At 45.0% G+C, this 20,175-nt stretch overlaps 1 protein-coding gene across 1 annotated transcript; it reads left to right on the forward strand.

Moving 5' to 3' along the window:
• The first annotated feature begins 4,694 nt into the window (after positions 1-4,694).
• LOC138682150 (zinc finger CCCH domain-containing protein 11A-like) lies at positions 4,695-10,712 on the forward strand. The gene is given in 12 exon segments (XM_069771878.1): positions 4,695-4,748; positions 4,934-5,053; positions 5,700-5,823; positions 6,272-6,435; positions 6,437-6,474; positions 6,776-6,912; positions 7,454-7,534; positions 8,635-8,730; positions 8,941-9,006; positions 9,256-9,425; positions 9,825-9,892; positions 10,448-10,712. Coding segments are annotated over 12 exon segments (1,383 nt in total).
• The last annotated feature ends 9,463 nt before the right edge of the window (positions 10,713-20,175 follow it).

The following is a 20,175-nucleotide window of genomic DNA, read 5'->3' on the forward strand; positions in this document are numbered from 1 at the left end:
GCTCTGTCGTCAGCCTTCCCTGTCCCCGGCCTAGGCTCTGTCTGCGGAGATGGGGTTTGGTGTACGCCATGGTTTCTGTAAATATTTTCTTCTTCCCTGTTATGCTCGTATTCTCCTGAAGGTCCTGTATGAAACGTAGCCTGGCCGCCTCCGCCTTCACCGGTAGTTGAGCTGTTCCCCATGACAGCAGTTAACAGCGTTTTTACCGAACCCTGGGGCAGGAAAGGTGGGGGTGCGTGGTCTGTCTGTGGGGCGTCCTTAACGCTCCGCTCCAGAACCTCATCTTCCGCTACCTGCAGAACGTGAGTACCGCCGGGCTGCCGCGGCTTCGGCCCCGTGTGAGAGGAACGTCCCGGTGCTTCTTGCGCAGGGCCCTTCGAGCCATGTGGGGAGCGGGGCGGCACGCCGGACGGGTCTTTCCGAGGTCGGGATGGGGTTTTTGGAGCCGGTCTCGCTTGAACTGAAGAACTTGCTGTCGTTGCGATCCGTGAGAAGAACAGCTAGTTCCGAGTTGGGCGTTTTTCCTTCTCACCTTAAGGAGTTACCTTTGTAAGAGGCGTTTGCTCTTGCAGTCACGTGTGCAGGGATGTTTTCCGTGACAGTCTTGAAGCCTGTGCTGTTGCGTGTTCGCCAGTGAAGGCAGAGGGGATTTCCAGAATAGTCTACCACCTTAAAAATGGCTTAGGACGTTGCTGAAACCACGCGTGAGAGTTACTGCCTCGAGTGTTACAAAGCTGTCGGCAGCAAGGAGTTCTTAATGCACAGGAGAGGACAAAATTGTGTGGAGTGTTTCTGTTCCTGTTGTGCTCTCCCCCTCCATCGTTTTGCAGAGGTCCAGGATCCAGGTGTGGCTTTATGAGCAAGTGAACATGCGGCTAGAAGGCTGCATCATTGTGAGTATCAGGATGTCTTTGGATTGGGTATTTTGTTGGTTGTTCTTCCAATTCATAAAACTGTTTCTTTCTGTCAGGAAAAACTAGCATGGGGGGTGGAAATACCTCGTGCCTCTCCAATTAATAGTCTTAATTGTCCAGCCCACGTCAGCACAGCTCACGATAGCTTGTGGTGTTGTTGCTGAAGTTTAGAGCAGGGCACGTAGCTCAGCAGCGGCTTTTGTTGCTGATTTTTAGGGCTTTGATGAATATAGGAACTTGGTGCTAGACGACGCAGAGGAAATTCGCTCCAAACCAAAATCAAGAAAAGAGCTGGGTATGTCAGTATGTCTGTGTAGGCCGAGCGATGCCTGAAACCTGGCTGCGTGAGCCTTCCCCGTAGCAAGGCTTCAAAGCACGAAACCTGTGAAGAGTGTTGAGTTTGGAGTACAGTGAGCGGATACTGGCTAGGTCTCGGTTCCTGCTGTTTCTTGAGCTGGTGGTTTTGTTGAACGTGAAGGAGAAAGAATCTGCCTCTGCCTGCGACGAGTCTTTGTCTTTCAAATGTGTGTAACAACGGATGGACTGCGCTGCACTTTTTCTGCAGCCCGGGTGGCAGGAGGGGTCCAGTCAAACTCCTGCTCAGGAATATGGAAGGCGACAAGTGAAATGCTGAGCTGCTTGGACATTCAAAAGAGCTAGATCTGAGGGGATTTCTCTTGTTCCCCCCATGGCGGTGGATATAGTAAAGTTGCACTGTACAGGTGTGTCTCACTTCCTAGGGAAAAGAAATGGCACCTTCTAGACCGTGAATTCCTCCTGATTGGTGTTGGAATGCCTCTGCTGGGCAAAGCGGTGGTCCTTAATTGCCTTCCATTTAAGAGTTGGCTTGTGCAAACTGCAGAAATCGTGCTTGAAACTTCATTTAATTATCAATGGCATCAGTAACACATCCAGTAATTTCTAGGAGGAGATGCGTAGGAATCTGTATGACACAAGAGTCTGTTTTTGAAGGTGCTAAGGGTGAAAAGTGAATAGTCCCATCAATACTGAGGAAGGGAAGGAAACCTCGCGCTTAACAACTGGTCTTACTCCCGTTGTGGTTGAAGCCCAGCCGGTAACAAAGCACCACGCAGCCGCTTGCTCACTCTCCTCTCCCCCCGCCGCCCCGGGCCACGGTGGGATGAGCAGAAAACATAAGGCAGGCTCGTGGGTGGAGATAAGGAGTGGGAGAGATCACTCGCCCCTTATGGTCACGGGCAAAAGACAGGCTCAACTTGGGGAAGAAACAAAATCAGTTTAGTTTACTGCAAATCCAAACAAGCCAAGGATATTAGGAAGCAAAACCAAACCTGCGACCACCTGCCCCCCACCCCTCCCTCCTTCCCGCCTCAACTCCACTCCCGGGTTTCTCTCCCTCCTCCCCCCGGCGGCGGGGCATGGGGGCTGGGGTCGGTTCCTCACAGGTTGTCTCTGCCCCTCCTTCCTCCTCAGGGGGAGGAGGACTCCGCACTCGGCCCCTGCTCCACCGTGAGGTCCCTCCCACGGGAGACTGTCCTTCAGGAAGGTCTGGTCCTTGCCGCGGGCTGCAGTTCCTCACAAACTTCCCTGGCGTGGGTCCTTTCCGCGGGCCGGTCTTCAGCCACACACGGCTCCAGCGCGGGCTTTCCCATGGAGCCACGGCCATCTTGGGGGGCCTCTGCTCCACCGTTCAGCTCCATGGGCTGCAGGGGCATCAACCTCCTCAGGCGCCCCTCCTCCCCCCCGACCCCGGTATCTGCAGAGCTGTTCCTCTCACATTCCTAATCCCCCTACTCGCTGCAGGTTCCCCTTCTTAAATATTTCATCCCAGAGGCGCTGCCGCTGTCGCTGATTGCGTCGGCCTGGGCCAGAGGCGGGTCCGACTCCGAGCTGAGGGAGCTTCGAGCAGCTTCTCACAGGAGCCACCCCTGCGGCCCCTGCGCTGCTACCAAAACCCCGCCACACAAACCCGTAACAATTCCCTTTGCCAAGCAGTCAAAACCCAGTAACTAACAGGAGAACCCAACTTGCCCTCTCTTTATTTCAGATTTGGGAAAATCCCCTGCCAGAAAAAAAGAAAAATCCTGGAAAATCCGCTAGTGTTTGTGTGAGTAGAAGGTTCCAACCTTTTGTCATTAACTCGTAAGAACTATTTCATTCCGTTTTGTCCAAGAGAGTCAGAAATACTTGCACAGAAACGCGCAGCATGGGAATGAAAGGGGTCAGAACCGCTTGAATTTGAGCTTTATCTGGTGTGGTTGCAGGTTTTATGGCATTTAGTATCTTTAGAACAGTAAGAATCACAGTATCTGACTTTGCATCCAAAAAACCTGCTTGTGGCTAGGGAAGATCAGCTTCAGCGCTGGAGGCACCAAAAAATCATCAGCTGTCGAACTGGACCTAAGCCATCTTTTCAAACCTTCCGTGATCTTGCTGCAATGCATGATGATGGATTTATGGATTAGAGAACAGCGTATGATGGCAAACTTGTAGCATTGGCTCTGATGTAAAAAGAGAACAAATTCTTTCCGAAAATCAGTGTAATTCCAAATTCTTGGTATCACGCAGCCATGCCACTTGCAAAGGAAGCATTTCCCTGCCTCTCAAAGCTTGCTGTATCCTCGATCTGCTGTCTCCCTGCTGTTAATTGATTGCAACTCCGCGTGTCCGATTAGGGCTGAGAGTTGCTCTCGCTACGGATATCGTGCACCATGTGCTGTGCACGCTCGTGTGTATAGAAACGTTGATACTGTATGCGTGTACGTAGGTATGCCTGTTTGTGTGCTGACCCCAAAATCACTCGTGTTATAAAGCATCAGCCTTGAAGGCATATTCATCAAACTGTTATGTAGATCTTTTGGGTCTGCCGGTTCCCTCAAAATGAGAGACTTTTTATGCAGTCTGCTGTGGCAAATAGCCCCACATTCTAATTTTTACTATCGCTCTTGCTGACTTTATCATCCCTCGCTCTTGGCGTGTGCATGAACGGGTATGTGTACGTATGTCCAGACAGTATTTAACAGGTCGAGTTGACTAAAACAACTGTAAAGAGTGGAAATTCTGACTGTTCTGCTTCAGCTTTGGACAACTTGGCTTCAGATTCTCATGCAGAGAACGCGATGTGTTAGCAAGAGCTTGTCCTGTGCTTCAGACGACATGCTGGGTGGTTTGCATACGCATCATAGTGCAGCGTTCTCTGTGTAACTTGTGACACCGAGGGCGCTGTCAGCCTAGTGGAGTGCGGTAACCAGCAGGTAAATCATCATCAGCTGTTTGCGGCTGGGGTAAGGCTGACGGATTGACAAGGGGGATGAGAACACGTAGTTCCTGGTGCTCTGCCTTCCTTGTGATCTGACTGTCCTGATACACAGGGGGGGCGTTAAGCATCTTTACTATTTTTGTAAGCGATTAAAGGCACAAAGTAGAGCAGCAAGAGAGACTGCCCAAGTGAAATACTTTGTGCTTTATAACCCGCAAGTACCCACAGGTAGGTGCAATAGTACTCCTCTCGTGCGTTTGTTGGGGTGCAACAAAAAAGTTTTGTTCCCTTCTTGGTCTTTGGTACAGGACACAGGCAGGTCAGCAAGCTGGAAGGTTAGACCAGGGAGTAGGACTGTTTCTTCTTTTTCACTTACTGATACCTTTCTTTAGGGTTACTTTGAAAAAGAAGATTTGACCGCTCAAGCCATCAGGAGACTTTCCGTCCAAGAAAGAGCGAAGCCAGCTCTTGCCAGGACGGGAGGAAGTCCCTGTTGAGAGCGAAGCCTTCGAACCTGAGCTGGTTCTCAGACGGTGTCGATTATGTCCAAGCAAGGGGACGACTGCTACTTCTATTTCTATTCCACCTGTGACAAGGTATGTTTGGGCTTCTTTTGCTTTGGGGTTTCTTGTTGAGTTTTTAGGAGAGGAGGGGGCGGAGGCATCCAGATTTCTGTTAACTTCACAAGCAGTTCGATTCTGCGTCCAGTTCTACTAGCATGGATAATTCTGGAGGCTGTACTGTTTTAATTTCCTCTTTGTGGGTTTCCTTTTGGTTACAGGGAGACAGCTGTTCCTTCCGCCACTGTGCGGCCGCTCTGGGAAATGAGAGAGTGTGCAGGCTGTGGCAGGAGGGTCGCTGTTTCAAGACTACCTGCAGATTCAGACACATGGAAGTCGATGTGAGTGTTTGGCTAAAGATGTGTTCTCCAACTAAATCCCTGAAAGCATTTTTCCTTGCTGTCGGCAGCCTGAATGTGCTTGTACGTGATAGATTTACTTGCTTTCAAAGGATACTGGTTTCCGTTACTTGGAGGGGGGTGGGAGGAAGTTGGGGGAAGAAAGATCAATTTCTTAGGTATATCTCAGCAAGACATTTTTGTATTAGGTGCTGGCGTTGTTCTGACGTCTTGGGGTAGCACAGGGTGGGGAGGGAGAAGATGGGAAGGAAATAAGGCTCTGAAAGATAACTTGAGATAGATTTAAGGCATTTTAAGGCATTTTTAACTAGGCAGTTTAAGGCATTTTTTCCCTCTGAATAATCCCAGTACTTTGCACATTGTCTTAGTTTAGCCCACCCTGAACTGATGTGTGCGAGCCCCCGTCTTCTCCAACGGAATGACAGGAAAGCTAGATAATGTGTAGTAGTTACAGCGTACGCAAACTTTGTCGATCTGCCCTGCAATGCTTTCAGTGATAGACTGCCCTTTGGAACGATGTTTCCGCACTGCACTGCGATAGCCCTCTCTCTGGCATGACGTGTAACTATGTCTCTTAGCAAGCCTAAGGCGAGTGTTACCATGAGCTTTTCTTTCTGTCTGTCTTCAGAAAAAACGCAGTGAGATCCCTTGCTACTGGGAGAATCAACCAGCTGGCTGTCAAAAATCCAACTGCGCCTTCCGTCACACGAAAGGACGCTATGTTGATGGGCGCTTCTTCCCGCCAAGCAGAAGTGAGTTTCTTGGGTCCTTTTTCTTTAAGCATTAAAGGATTAATTCTGAATATTACTTAGGAGTGGGTACAATGCCGTAGAAGGCATCGAGTAACTGCTCACTGATGAGTGTAGGGAGAAGTGTGCAGTCACAGGCTCTCAGCTAAACGGACTGTAATTCTGGTATTTAATTCTTTCTTTCATGCTCAGCTTCTCTGTGCTTTGTGTGATCTTTGCACTCCAGGTTGCTTTCCCCTCATGTAATCCTTTCTGGAGGGCAGGGTGGTGAGATGAGTGTGTGAAGGGAAGCCGTTGTTCCTAGTGTGTTCGTAGGGGTGGGGAATAGGAAACTCTGAATTCAGCAGCCAGGTGGGTTATCTACCTTATCTACCGTATCTAGGCAGTGAGTGCAAGGTTGGGGTGAAAGTTTTACATGGCCAAATGAGAGATGATCCTCGTCTTCCTCTAGCTACGCTTCCAAGTCCACCTGAGCCTGCAGAAGATGATGTGAAAATGGCTCAGGCGTCACTGCAGCAAAACAGACTTTCTGTGCAGTCGAGTCCCTCTCCGCAGCTGAGGGGGGTGATGAAAGTGGAAAGCTCTGAAAAGGTCCCAAGTCCTACACATCCTCCAGGCAGCTGTAATCAGTGCTGCAGATGATGATGAAGATGGGTACTTTTTACTTACTGAAGGCATTTCTGCCGGAGGTGAATGTACAAATTCACAGAGTGCCAGAACTGTGTAGTGTTTAAAGCTACGGACCAGAGTCTGGAGTCTTAAATATTTTTTCCCTGGTATAGCTCTTGCTTATAGGAGCCTGTCAAGTCAATACAGCTGTTTAAAAAAAGCCTTCCACAAACAGTTGCTTGTAGTTAAGAATACGAACAAAATATGAACCGTGGACTGAAATGTCATTGTACGAGCTACATGAGCATGAAACGTCTTGTATAATCCCTGCTCCATAACTGAATAGGTTTTATTTTGGACTTTCAGTGCAGCTTTCTGAAGAAGGAGATGAAACTAAAACACCTGTCCAGCAACCGGCAACAGAAGCCTGTAGTGGATCGCGGATAATTTCCACTAGGAAAGGCAGTGCTAATACAAAGCAAGGTATTCTAGCAGCTGTAGTAGGATGGCTTGGAAGGAGAACTTGACGATTAACTCCAAAGCGATATGTTCTAAAACTACGATAGAGCATCGGGTAGCTGGATGGAGTCAGTTATTTCCACGAGCTCATTCCTCTCTAATAATGTCATATGTCCCTTGGGTCAGACAGGTCAACTCCTCCTTGTTGACTTTTGTAAAAGAAAATAGAGCCACAGCGTGGAGTTTAAATGCCTGCAAATGTGTCCTTTCAAACACTGTGGGAAGAAGCCATGTCTAATGACAGAGGAATCTAATATCGTGTAGATGGATTAAAACGCTTAAGACGGTAGGTTTTACTCTGTAGGATGGGAGGAGGGTTGAAGAAGGGTGCCAATTGCTTACCAAAATACCCATCCGTTCTATGGCTTTTTTTACTGGTGGGGAGTGTTGAGAGGGTTTATTTGGAAGACTTTGGAAGGGTTCTGAGCTGTAAGAAGCTTGAGGATGTGTGCTCTTCAACATGTGCCTTTAGGCCTCAGCTTCATTAACCATTTTCTGTTTTCAGAGGACAATTTAAATTTTGGAATAAAAACACTTGAAGAAATCAAATTGGAGAAACTAAAGGAAACAACAAAAAGCCAAGGTGGTGAGTTAATATCCCCTACTTGTAGTGAATACTATTGTTTCCATTTCATGGCTTCTCAACTGAAAGGTTAAGTAATAATTAAGATAATTCAGACAGGTTAGCCTGCTGGTGCTGCCTTTTCTAATTAAAACCATGCTTTTATGCTTCAAGGCCCTGGTTTGATTGCAAGTATTTGGCATTTGTAGGTGCTCAGTTTGTTGTGTTGCAATAAAAGATCCAGAAGCAGTTTTTATCAGCCTGACATTAAGCCGTAGCTCATCATGTATCACACCACCTTACAGACTCTCCAGTGTGCTTGATTGGACTCTCATGTTCCTGAAGTTGAGTGAGATTTGTGAATGAGCTAATGTGTCGACAGCACGTGGCAGAAGTAGCGGTTGGGTTAAGTGCAGTAGCAGAAGAGAGAGAAGCTAATGTCAATACGAGTGTCAGTATGCAAAAAAGGGGATAAGTGGAAAAAGTGGGCAGTAATGAAAGGGCAGACCTATAGAAGATGGTATTATACAAGTAGGCAATTTTTGAAGCGTTGACGAGGCTGACGGTGGCACTTGCGGACAGTAGCGTGATAGGAGTCTGTGTATAAGTGGTGGTGTTCAGATCTGCACAAATTCCTTTGAAAGGCAAAAAACGTGTGGCACTACTACTACTCGTAGTCACTCGTTTCTGTGGTTTGGCTACCAGAAGAGTGCCTTTTGCTGGGACGTGGGCTAGAAGGACAATGCTCTTAGTGGCTACTGGTTTCTGTGCAGTGAAGAGATTAGTCTTTGTTTTAGGGGAGGAGCCTGTGATTCAAGTGAATCTTGGCGAGAGGATGGGAAAACGGAAAGCCTCCATAGGGAAGAGCTTTTTGTGAGCCGTTGTTCGGGTGCCCTCATCTAAACGTGACTGTGTTTAAGGGTATTTTTGCTGCGTGCAGGAGGAAAATCCATTTTGGCAGAGATGTGTATTGGCGGCAGGCAGAAGTGGCAAATTTGGTTAGCAGCTGAAAGGCAAATCTAAGAAAAGATCCCTGGAAGCATTGAAGTTTGTGGCTGACTGTTCTAAAATCCTCCTGCAGAGAAACGTTCTTCAAGTATTGCTTGTTTTTTGTCCTTCTGAAGCTGGTAGAAGTGTCCTTCCATTAAAGCGCAACCTTGCTGACAGGCTGGGGAAGAAGATAGAGGTTCTGGAGAATGCTGACAAAGCACCAAAGAGAGGTGCAGCTACTAAGCAGACATCTGGATTTGATGCACAGATTTTCTGTTTAGGTTTGCTGTTTGTCCTTTCTTCTAGTGGTTCTTTTTGCGTGTTGGTTGAGGGCTCAAGGTAGCTCTGAATCCCAGTGAAGTGATGGCTCTCATTGTGAAACGTGAACACCAAATGGAGATTTATGCAGTCTGCCAAACTTTTTCTGTTCTCTCTTGTAGTTCAAGTCCCCAGGTCTCTGAAGGAGAGGCTAGGACTGCCCTCTGAACAGAGCCGTACAGAGGCAGGTACGAACTGGCTATTAAGTATGCTTTCCCCTTTTGTCTTTCCATGAGCTTTCCTACAGCCCTAAAAGTTAATTTAAAAAAACCTGCCTGATTCCCCTTGCTCGAGTGCTGAAGCTGTCCTGTTTAGCTGCTGGCTAAATACACTTAACTAGAAGGATTGTGGTGCTGTTAAGAGAACCTGTTTGTTTGTTGGGTTTTTTTCCTGAGGCAGAGCAAGACTGCATCAGTTCTCTCTTCCTTTTACTCTAGCCAAACCGCAGGTGTGCCTGAAGCCTTTGGATGGGAAAGCCACCTTCCCCAGAAAGCAGCCACTGAAACGTAAGGCAGCCGAGAGTCATCCGTCTGCCGTGGCGGCTGTGAAGCCACCGAGTGCCACTGGTGGCGACGGGAAGGAGCCTTCAGCTAAAAAAGCTGCTGTGGTAAGGAGAGCGGCTGAGGCAGTAGTGGGTCCCTAGTAAATTTTATGCCCAAGTTGTAGCCTCCTCTTGGAGAAAAGATGGAAGACTGAAACGTTCTACGGGTCTCTGTTCCCTTTTAAATCCAGAAGCGGTCGCCAGGACGCTTGTAGTACCTTTCTGCTTTTTACGAGGTGAATGGCAGTGTTTACATAATGCTCTGCTACGTCCATTAATGCTGTGTTCCTTAAAAAGACCCAAGGTCGTTAGTAAACGTTAAGGGAACGCTAACTTTTCTTCAGGTGTGCCCTGGCTCTGTATTTTGGTTAAGGCTCAGCAATGCCAGAGGAGAAGCAGCGGAGGAAGAATCTGCAAAGCAGTCTTTGACCTGTGTATCCTAAAAACCATCTTGCTTCTTCCTAGGCTGTTGTTCCGGCTTTGCCAGAGGGCAGCCTCCTCTCCATACGCGGGAGAGAAAAACCCCAAACCAGGTAACAACCACAACTTGTTCTTTTTCTTGATCAGTGTGCCTTTCACGTGAAACTAAGGGGGTTTTTTCCCACACGTGGAAAGATTAGAGTTTTGAGATACTTCATGCCAAAATCCAGCAGAGGAAAAATTCATCTGAAATAATAAGTTTCTAGCAGCTGGCTGGACTGCTTATCTAGATTCTTGTCTGAAAATGCTGCAAGTTGGTACAGCTTTTCAGTGGCTTCTTGGGTTTTCTGAACGCCTGTGGAGGCTGACTCAGTAACCTTTTTGCAGTCAAATTAGTAAAGGTGGCAAAGTGTCTCTGGCGACAAAAACGGAACCTTCTTTGCCAGACCCCAGATGCTGTGTCTTCGCGGATAAATCCCCAAAGTGCAAAATGTACCTGCTGATACATTGGACTGTAGAAGCAGCCCCCGGTTAATTGAATAACAATCCCTGCGTAAGGCTGAGGGGTAGGAGGGATTAACTACCATTTTAAGAGCTGGTTTGCAGAAAACATCTCTCTGCTTAAGGAATGTCATACGCTGATTTGCTCTCTTTCTTGTTCTTCCCAGTCCTGAACTGCACATTGGAAGCCTGGCAGACTCTGTGGCACCGCCAGAGGTCTCAAGCCCGACCTCAGCTTCCTCACGAGTAGCAGTAAAGACAGACGGGTTGAGCTCCACAGGGGCCTGGGAAGCCCCCTTCTCTGTGGAAGACGACTTTGCGCAGTTTCTTTGGGAAATCTCAGGAGGCAAACTGGACGAGATAATTGACCCGGACCCAGAGAAGGATGAGGATGAGCTCCTCATGGAACTTGCTGAAATGCTGGACATCTGAAGCGCATAGTCTTAAGGCTTAAAATAAAGACAGAAATAAATTGAAACTGATTATTTTGTTGGATACCCAGAGGTGATTCTTTTCCTAGCTGAGGCTTTGCAAGGAGTCTTAAAGCACAGGTGAACTGGTAGACATTGGGAGTATCTGCACGCAGTTGTCCTAAACTTCCCTGCTGGTCAGACATGCGGTCTGAATTTGTGACCCTGCAGAAGACAGCTGAGACTGGGGTCTCTTGTGTACCCTGCCACCAGGGATCGTTTTCCCTAGCAGCTACCTTTTGAATCATTTTCTTAAATTTTTGAAGAACTTGAGTCTCTTCTCTTCCTACGAGGATTTGTGAAGGTGGGGCGGCCCTCAGGCATTTGCTGCTGGCAGAGGAAAAATCGGTTGTCGGAGTGGATTGTCAATACTTTCTCTTTGGAAGAAAACACTTGCGTGCTTTGATAATCCACTGTGCTGTCTTCGTTCCTAGAGGAAAGGTCTGAAACCAAAACTGAGCAAAGTGCTGTTCCGGCTCCAGAAGGGTCACCCAGCCCCAAGCTGCCGACGCTTTATCCTGCCGAAGGACTTTCTCCCGCTGAGACTTCTGCCAGCATGGGTCGGTCGGTCGTGGACTTTGGGAGAGAGGAAGAGCGCGCGAGAGCCCGGCGAGGAAGGCTTCCCCCTCGCTGCTTCCCTCCTCCTGCTCTGTCGTCAGCCTTCCCTGTCCCCAGCCTAGGCTCTGTCCGTGGAGACGGGGTTTGGTGTACGCCATGGTTTCTGTAAATATTTTATTCTTCCCTGTTAGAATCACAGAATCATTTAGGTTGGAAAAGACCTTCAAGATCATTGAGTCCAACCATCATCCATGCCCACTAACCCATTTTCTGGAGTACCTTTTCTACGCGCTTTTTGAATACCTCCAGGATGATGACTCAACCACTTCCCTGGGCAGCCTGTTCCAATGTCTGACAACCCTGTCAGTCAAGAAATTTTTCCTATTATCCAATCTAAACCTCCCCTGCAGCAACTTGAGGCCATTTCCTCTCATCCCATCTCCAGCCACCTGACAGAAGAGACCAGCACCCCCCTCACTATACCCCCCCCTTCAGGTAGTTTTAGAGAGCGATAAGGTCTCCCCTCAGCCTCCTTTTCTCCAGACTAAACAACCCCAGCTTCCTCAGCCGCTCCTCATAAGACTTGTGCTCCAGGCCCCTCACCAACTCGGTTGTCCTTCTCTGGACACGTTCCAGCACCTCAATGTCTTTCCTGTAGCGAGGGGCCCAAAACTGAACCCAGTACTCGAGGTGCGGCCTCACCAGTGCCGAATACAGGGGAACAACCACCTCCCTGCTTCTGCCGGCCACACTATTTCTGATACAGGCCAGGATGCCATTGGCCTTCTTGGCCACCTGGGCACACTGCTGGCTCATATTCAGCCGGCTGTCAACCAGCATCCCCAGGTCTTTCTCTGCCAGGCAGCTTTCCAGCCACTCTTCCCCAAGCCTGTAGCGCTGCGTGGGGTCGCTGTGACTGAAGCGCAGGACCCGGCACTCGGCCTTGTTGAACTTCATACAATTGGCCTCAGCCCATCGACCCAGCCTGTCCAGATCTCTCTGTAGAGCCTCCCTACCCTCAAGCAGATTGACCCTGCCTCTCAACTTGGTGTCATCTGCAAACTTGCTGAGGGTGCACTCGATCCCGTCATCCAAATCGTTGATAAAGATATTAAACAGAACTGGCCCCAGTACTGAGCCCTGGGGAACACCACTTGTGACCCGCCACCAACTGGATTTCACCCCATTCACCACAACCCTCTGGGCTCATCCATCCGGCCAGTTTTTCACCCAGTGAAGAGTACACTTGTCCAAGCCATGAGATGCCAGCTTCTCAAGGAGTGTGCCGTGAGAGACAGTGTCAACGGCCTTGCTGAAGTCAAGGCAGACAACATCCACAGCCTTTCTGCTGTCTGGCATGAACAGCGGGGAGCCTGGTCAGAGATAAGTTTCTAAGCACCCACACAACCAGGAGATGGAGAAGAACACGCCTAGTATAAATATGTAACAAACGTTAGACTATAAAAGAAGCTGTTTTGTTTTTCACGGCGCGCATCTTGGTAGAGCAGAAGCTCCCGGCGTGCCCAGCGCTGTCTGCTTGCCTTTATTCATTTAATAAATTGTTAACTTTGTTTAGAATCCTGTTTGGGACTAAATTCATTTATAACAATTGGGGGCTCGTCCGGGATGGTCTTAGTTCCTGCATTCTGACTTGATTAAGGAGGGGCGTCCCCACCATTTGGTGGCTCCTGATCCAGTCGAATCGGGACTAACACCATCCTGAACCGGAATAAGGGCAAGCAAAGAATTTTTTTTTTTTTTGAGCTCCCTTGCTGGCTGCAGCAGTTTATTTTACCCATAATTCTGCACGCAAAGATCCGAACGAAGACAACGGAGTTGTAAGTATTTAAAGGAGTATACCGTTCGGTTGGGTGGGATTCGGTTGCCTGCGTGTGTAGGAGTGTGACTGATACGGAACTTAGTTCCGAAGCGATTGTGGAGGTCTTCTAACCTCGGTTCCAATCTCCCACGAGAAACTTGGCCGGTGAAGGACCGAAGCGATTCCTATAGGATTCGTGGGTGGGTGATAGGTCCTAAACCCCCTACAAGACACTCTTACCGGTGACCAAGGGCTGTAGGAATTGCCACAGTAAAATTCCTAGATGGGTCAAACAAAGTCGAGGACCCAGGACCAGAAAGAAGGGAGCAAATTACCAGATATACCACCAAAAAGTCCACTAGGGACAATGATTTAAAATTGTAATGAAAGGGGCCCCAGAAAAAGAAAAAGTAAATTAAAATTAATTCAATATTGCATGGTTGAATGGCCAAAGGAGCCTTTAAGACCACATGTCTTTTGGCCTGTTTTTGGATCTTTTGAGGAATGGGTTTGCCAAGCCTTAAATATATATGTTAACTCAAAGGAATCTTTTAGTCAGGAGGAAAGTGATTATGCAGAATTATGGATTAGGACTTCACGTCCTTTTCCAACCTCAATATTTGAGGAGGAAGGAAATAAAAACGCCACCTCCTGCGGCGGCTCCCCCTCCAGTGGCCATAATACCAACAGCACCGGAATTAGAAAAACCTCCGGCTGCATGTACAAGAAGTAAGACTACCGCATCCGAGGGAGCCTTTTTATATCCCTTACGAGAGGTACCCCTTGGAGGCAATCAAGGAGGCATTGGGTTTGTGACAGTCCCATTAAATACCACAGATGTAAGAAATTTTAAGAAAGAAATGGGGACCCTATTAGATAATCCCCTCGGAGTAGCTGAAAAACTAGATCAATTCCTAGGTCCCAATACTTATACCTGGGAAGAAATACAATCTATTCTAGGGATTTTATTTACTGCTGAAAAAAAAAAAATGGAAAGAAGAATAGAGCAGACACCCAAGAGACGGTCTCCTCGAGAAAGGTTCACAATTCCAGTCTGTTACTACTGTAACAAGAGGGGACATGTTCAGAGGAACTGTCGTAAGCAAGAACAAGATGAGAAAATGTTTAAGGAAGAATAGGGGTGTCAGGGGTTATATCTTTTGGGGACGTCAACATCGACAGAGCCCTTGATAAAATTATTAATTGGTCCCCATAAAGAGGAAGTTTTATTTTTGGTGGACACAGGGGCTGAAAAATCCGCTATTCAAAAACTTCCTAAGGGCATAAAAAAAAGGGGAAGAGTTATATGTCAGTAGTAGGGGCAAAAGGGGAACCTTTTGAAGTACCCGTTTTAAAAGATGTGGAAGTAGAAACAGAGAAGAAAATTTGCCTTAATGATTTACTTTTGCTTCCTGAGGCGGAATACAATTTATTAAGAAGGAATTTGATTTTAAAATTAAACTTAAGCATTCAAAGTCAAGGAGAGGGGTCCAGCTCCGTGCGGTTGCGGCGGAGCCAGCGCTACAGCGGCAGCAGGCGAAGTCCTTTGTTGCAGCCGCAACAGCAGCAGCAGCAACAGTGACGGCAGCGGCCGCTGCCTCTCCTCGCGCCGCGAGGCTATAATTGAAGTCAACTATGTAAATAACCAAAGAGAGTGGGGCTTTCTGTGCGACTGCTGTATCACTATCGATGAAAACAACAATTAAGATGGACTGTGCTACCACAAGGGTTCACAGAGTCACCAAATCTATTTAGACAAACTTTAGAGAAAATTTTAAGATTTCATTTTACCCAGGGAGGTAAAGTTATTACAATATGTGGACAATCTATTAATAGCAAGAGAAACTGAAGAAGGAACCCGAGAAACCACTATTAAATTGTTAAACCCCCACAAACTAAAAAGGAAATTCGACAAATATTGGGATTACTAAAATATTGTAGACCATGGCTTGAAAGCTACAGTGAAAAGGTGAAATTCTTACATGAGAAATTAACTAATAACCAACTTAAATGGCCTACAGAAGATGATCAGAAATTAGAAGAAATAAAAAGGGCATTAATACAGACATCTGTATTAAGCCTCACAAATCTAAAAAAAAAAAAAAACCTTTATCTCTTTGTGAATAGTCCTTGCTCAAGACTGAGCAGGAATTAAGAAACCCATGGGGTATTGTTCTAAGTTACTTGATAAAAGTGTATACTCCACATAATGTCAGAAGTGTTTACAACAGAAAGTGGAAAAATGGCTAACAGATAGCCGGATCCTAACACATGAAACAATATTGATTGACTCCCCTAATTTAGAACTGAGGATAACCTCTGCTCAGAGTCCAGCCCATTTTGTTTGAAGAACCATCGGAAAAATTACAACATAACTGCTTAGAGGTAATTGAGACCCAGACTAAAGTGAGACAATAACCTAAAACCTGTGGAATCAAGACCTCTAAACCCATCATAGTCAGCTCAGGCTTGTGAGCTGTATGCCCTATATAGGGCCCTAAAATTATTAAAGAGAAAAAAAAATGGAACTATATTTACAGATTACAAAAATACATATGGAGTAGTTCACACTTTTGGAAAAATTTGGAAAGAAAAAGGTTTAATTAATACTCAAGGGAAGAATCTTATACATCAGGAATTAATAACAAAAATTTTAAGAACATTAAGAGAACCAGAGGAGATAACAGTGGTACATATAAGAGGACATCAAAAGAAATTAAATTACCAAATCAGAGAGAATAATTTGTCAGATAGAGAGGCCCAGGAAGCAGCCCTGAGGACTCAGGTCACTAAAATTAACATAGTAATTTTCTTTGTGTTCCTATATAATAGTTCTAAGGAGAAAATATGTTGCTCTGCTGTAAAGCCTCTGTGCCAAGGAATTGTGTTTTGCCTCTGAATATTTAAGGTTGCCAATAAACTATTCTTGTTGGCAGGTTAATAAGAATATAAACACTATACAGTCCTGTGTTAATACTTAATTGTGTTTATGGACAAAATTAAAAGACTTTACTAGCTATCTGAAAAGTAATACTCATTTCAAGTTGTTAAAAAAATATATAACTATTTCAAACTATTTACCTGCTTCTTATTTGATTTAGAAAAGGACTGTAAACTATTAAGGTAAAAACCAATTCATATGGCTGTTATATGTTGTCTCACAGGTATTTATAACAGCATCTTTTTCAAATGTTAACTACTTTGATAGTTGTTGTTGTACATATTTTGAAAATATTTCATTAAATCTATTAACTTAAAAAGAACAAATGAAAATTTATATATACACAAGGCTGCTTAACTTGTCAATAATGAATGTGAGACAGTATCTATTGAAGAGTTACTTATGGGATATGACATATAGAATGCTAATATGCAGAGATATACTGAACCCTAGTAACATTCATGACATTTTAAAAATCAATCAACAAGCAGCCACAGGAAGGAGAAAAACGGCTTATAGACCTTTTGAGAAAATACAAGTTGATTTCACTGAATTACCCAAGGTAGGTAGGATAAAATATTTATTGGTAATAGTAGATCATTTAACACAATGGGTAGAAACTTACCCTGTAGCACAAGTTACTACACAGACAGTGGTAAAAAAAACCAACAAACTTTATTAGAACACCTGATACCCAGATATGGGATAATCCAGTACATTGACTCTGATCAGGACACACACTTTACATCTAAAATAATAAAATTATTATGTCAATCATTAGGCATTCAGTGGGAATATCACACCCCATGGCATCCACAAAGCTCAGGGAAAGTAGAACGAATGAATCAAACAATCAAACAGCAACTGACTAAATTGGTGATTGAAACACAGATGCCCTGGACAAAATGCTTACCATTGGCACTTTTAAATATAAGAACTAAACCACACAGTGAGACTGGATTATCGCCATATGAAATGTTACATGACATGCCTTATTTTCAAGGAATGCCTCTGGGGAATAACGTGGTTGAGGATCATAATATCCAGAAAAATATAATTACTATTGGAAAAAGATTAAAAGAGTTAAGAGAAATTGGGGTGATGGCCCAAACACCACCTTTAGGATTTGCAATTCATCAGCTGGAACCAGGAGATAAAGTTCTTATAAAAACATGGAAAGAGGGAAATTTACATCCCCTTTGGGAAGGACCTTTTCTTGTTTTATTAACTACAGAAACAGCCATAAAGACTGCTGAAAAAGGGTGGACACATGCATCATGAGTGAAAGGTCCAGTGAAGGAGTGAAAAGTCACATCTGAGCCTGGAGAAACTAAGCTAACCATCAGAAGAACATAGAGAAATTTAAACCCAAAAACATAAGCTAAGTTGCTGTGAAAATTTCATTGAACTTACTCCCATGCTGTTTATTTCTAAAAGCTAAGTGTTCTAGGTATCTTAAATATATAATTTCCCCGATGGGGAGACATTATAATTGTTTAGAGTTCTTGTATATTGTTTAGAGTTCTTGTGTATTTACTATAGAACCACCACCCCTTAAGATTAAGGAAGAGGGCAAGACCGGATAGGGAACCGGTGGTGCAGCTAATAAGGTCTGCCACGGGCTGCAACCCCTTCGGGCTGTGACCACCGACCACTATGGCTCTTACCGGACCTCTTCTAGTCCTGCTTGGGGTGAGTTCTTTGACTCTGGCTACGACAAACAACTGTAGTCAACGTGTGGTAACTACTAGAAAGGGAAGGGTAACCTCCCAAACCTTGGTGTATCATACTGTCTATGATTGTAAGGGCCAGAAAATAGGAAGTTGCATTTATAACCTAACCCAGTATGCTTTATGCAGAGAAAGAAACAGGACTATATGCTATGATCCAGAAGAACTTCCCTATCAATATTGGGTAGAAATAAAAACAAATTCAGAAAATGATAGATTAATCGGAACAAGCAAAATTATAGCCAATTTGAATACTCCAGTGTCAGTAACTTTTAATGCCTGTGATACTATAGATGATGACCCGTATACTAACTGTGGAAACATAGACTGGAGAAGGCATAGAATATTATTTAACTCATTTTATCATGAGGTAGAGACAGGAGTGAAATATGAAATTCCCACAGTAGCTAAAAAATCTGTTTATAAATCTTGCTAAAAACATTACTAAATCATTAAATGTAACTAATTGTTATGTTTGTGGTGGAACAAATCAAGGTAAACGATGGCCTCCTGAGAGAATCATTGCCTATTATAATCAAGCTACGTGGGCAGAAGATGGATCCTGGAGTTACAGGACCCCAATATATATGCTTAATAGAATAATACGGTTACAAGCTGTAGTGGAAATAGTTGTAAATAAAATCAGAGATGCACTTGGATTAATTACTGTCGTGGTTTAACCCCAGCCAGCAACTAAGCACCACGCAGCCGCTCACTCACTCCCCCCCCATCCAGTGGGATGGGGGAGAAAATCAGGAAAAGAAGTAAAACTCCTGGGTTGAGATAAGAACGATTTAATAGAACAGAAAAGAAGAGACTAATAATGATAATGATAACACTAATAAAATGACAACAGTAGTAATAAAAGGATTGAAATGTACAAATGATGCACAGGGCAATCGCTCACCACCCGCCGACCGACACCCAGCCAGTCCCCAAGCGGCGAAAAAAAACCCTGCCCCCCCCCACTTCCCAGTTCCTAAACTAGATGGGACGTCACATGGTATGGAATACACTGTTGGCCAGTTTGGGTCAGGTGCCCTGGCTGGGCATGAGAAGCTGAAAAATCCTTGACTCTAGTCTAAACACTACTGAGCAACAACTGAAAACATCAGTGTTATCAACACTCTTCACATACTGAACTCAAAACATAGCACTGTACCAGCTACTAGGAAGACAGTTAACTACATCCCAGATGAAACCAGGACAATTACAAAACAAAACACCAAGATGAGAACTACTTTGTATCAAAATCGTTTAGCTTTGGATTATTTATTAACACAAAAAGGGGGTGTTTGTGGAGAATTTAATCTTAATAATTGTTGTTAAAAAAATTGATGTTTAATACCTTGTTTTATAGTTGTATTGAAAGTACTTGAGGAATTGTTAATAATTCCATGTTTAATACCTTGTTTTACAAATACATTCGGTTATACAAGGAATGCCAGAATCAGGGAAAAAAACCAACTCATTCTCTGATGATAATAAAAACAAAAGACCATCTGAAATTGAAACCAATTCGATAAGTATTGACACTATTGGAAACAAAAACACGAATCTATGCCAAAAAAAAAAAATATGGGGGATTGTGAAATATGTTCATCTGATTCGTGTCAATATAAACAATGCTAGGGCTGCATAATAAAATGTGACCCTCACTGTCTATGTAATCTTTAACCATTTTGTTGATCCTTGTATAACCGCAGGCTGGGAGGAGACGGATGATATGTACATAGTTCATTCTCTTTTTGCCAAGCCAAAACCGGTTTTGTTGTTAACTATCCTGGAGGAGAACTGAGGCATTTGGATGTGTGTTTGGCCTCAGGGATTGCAGTGCTTGGGATCTTGATGGGCCATTTGTGGTATGTATTTGTTGAGGGGAGGTGTCTGTTGTGGACTTGTTTGGGTTCTGATGATCGCAGCTGGTGCTGTGCAAGGCGTCGGCTGTTACCCAGGATGTCTGCTGTCTGGCACAAACAGCGGGGAGTCTGGTCAGAGATAAGTTTCTAAGCACCCACACAACCAGGAGATGGAGAAGAACACGCCTAGTATAAATATGTAACAAACGTTAGACTATAAAAGAAGCTGGTTTGTTTTTCACGGTGCGCGTCTTGGTAGAGCAGAAGCTCCCGGCATGCCCAGCGCTGTTTGCTTGCCTTTATTCATTTAATAAATTGTTAATTTTGTTTAGAATCCTGTTTGGGACTAAATTCATTTATAACAAGGACTGTCTCCCAAGGGACTCTCTCAACCAGTACCTCAAAGAGGCCGAAGTTTGCCCTCCGGAAGTCCATCGTGGTGGTTTTGCTGACCACCTTCCTTGCCTCACCAAGAATTGAAAATTCTATCATTTCACGGTCCCCAAGCCCAAGATGGC

The sequence above is a fragment of the Haliaeetus albicilla genome, chromosome 26 (genome assembly GCF_947461875.1).
Source record: "Haliaeetus albicilla chromosome 26, bHalAlb1.1, whole genome shotgun sequence".
Lineage (NCBI taxonomy): Eukaryota > Metazoa > Chordata > Aves > Accipitriformes > Accipitridae > Haliaeetus > Haliaeetus albicilla.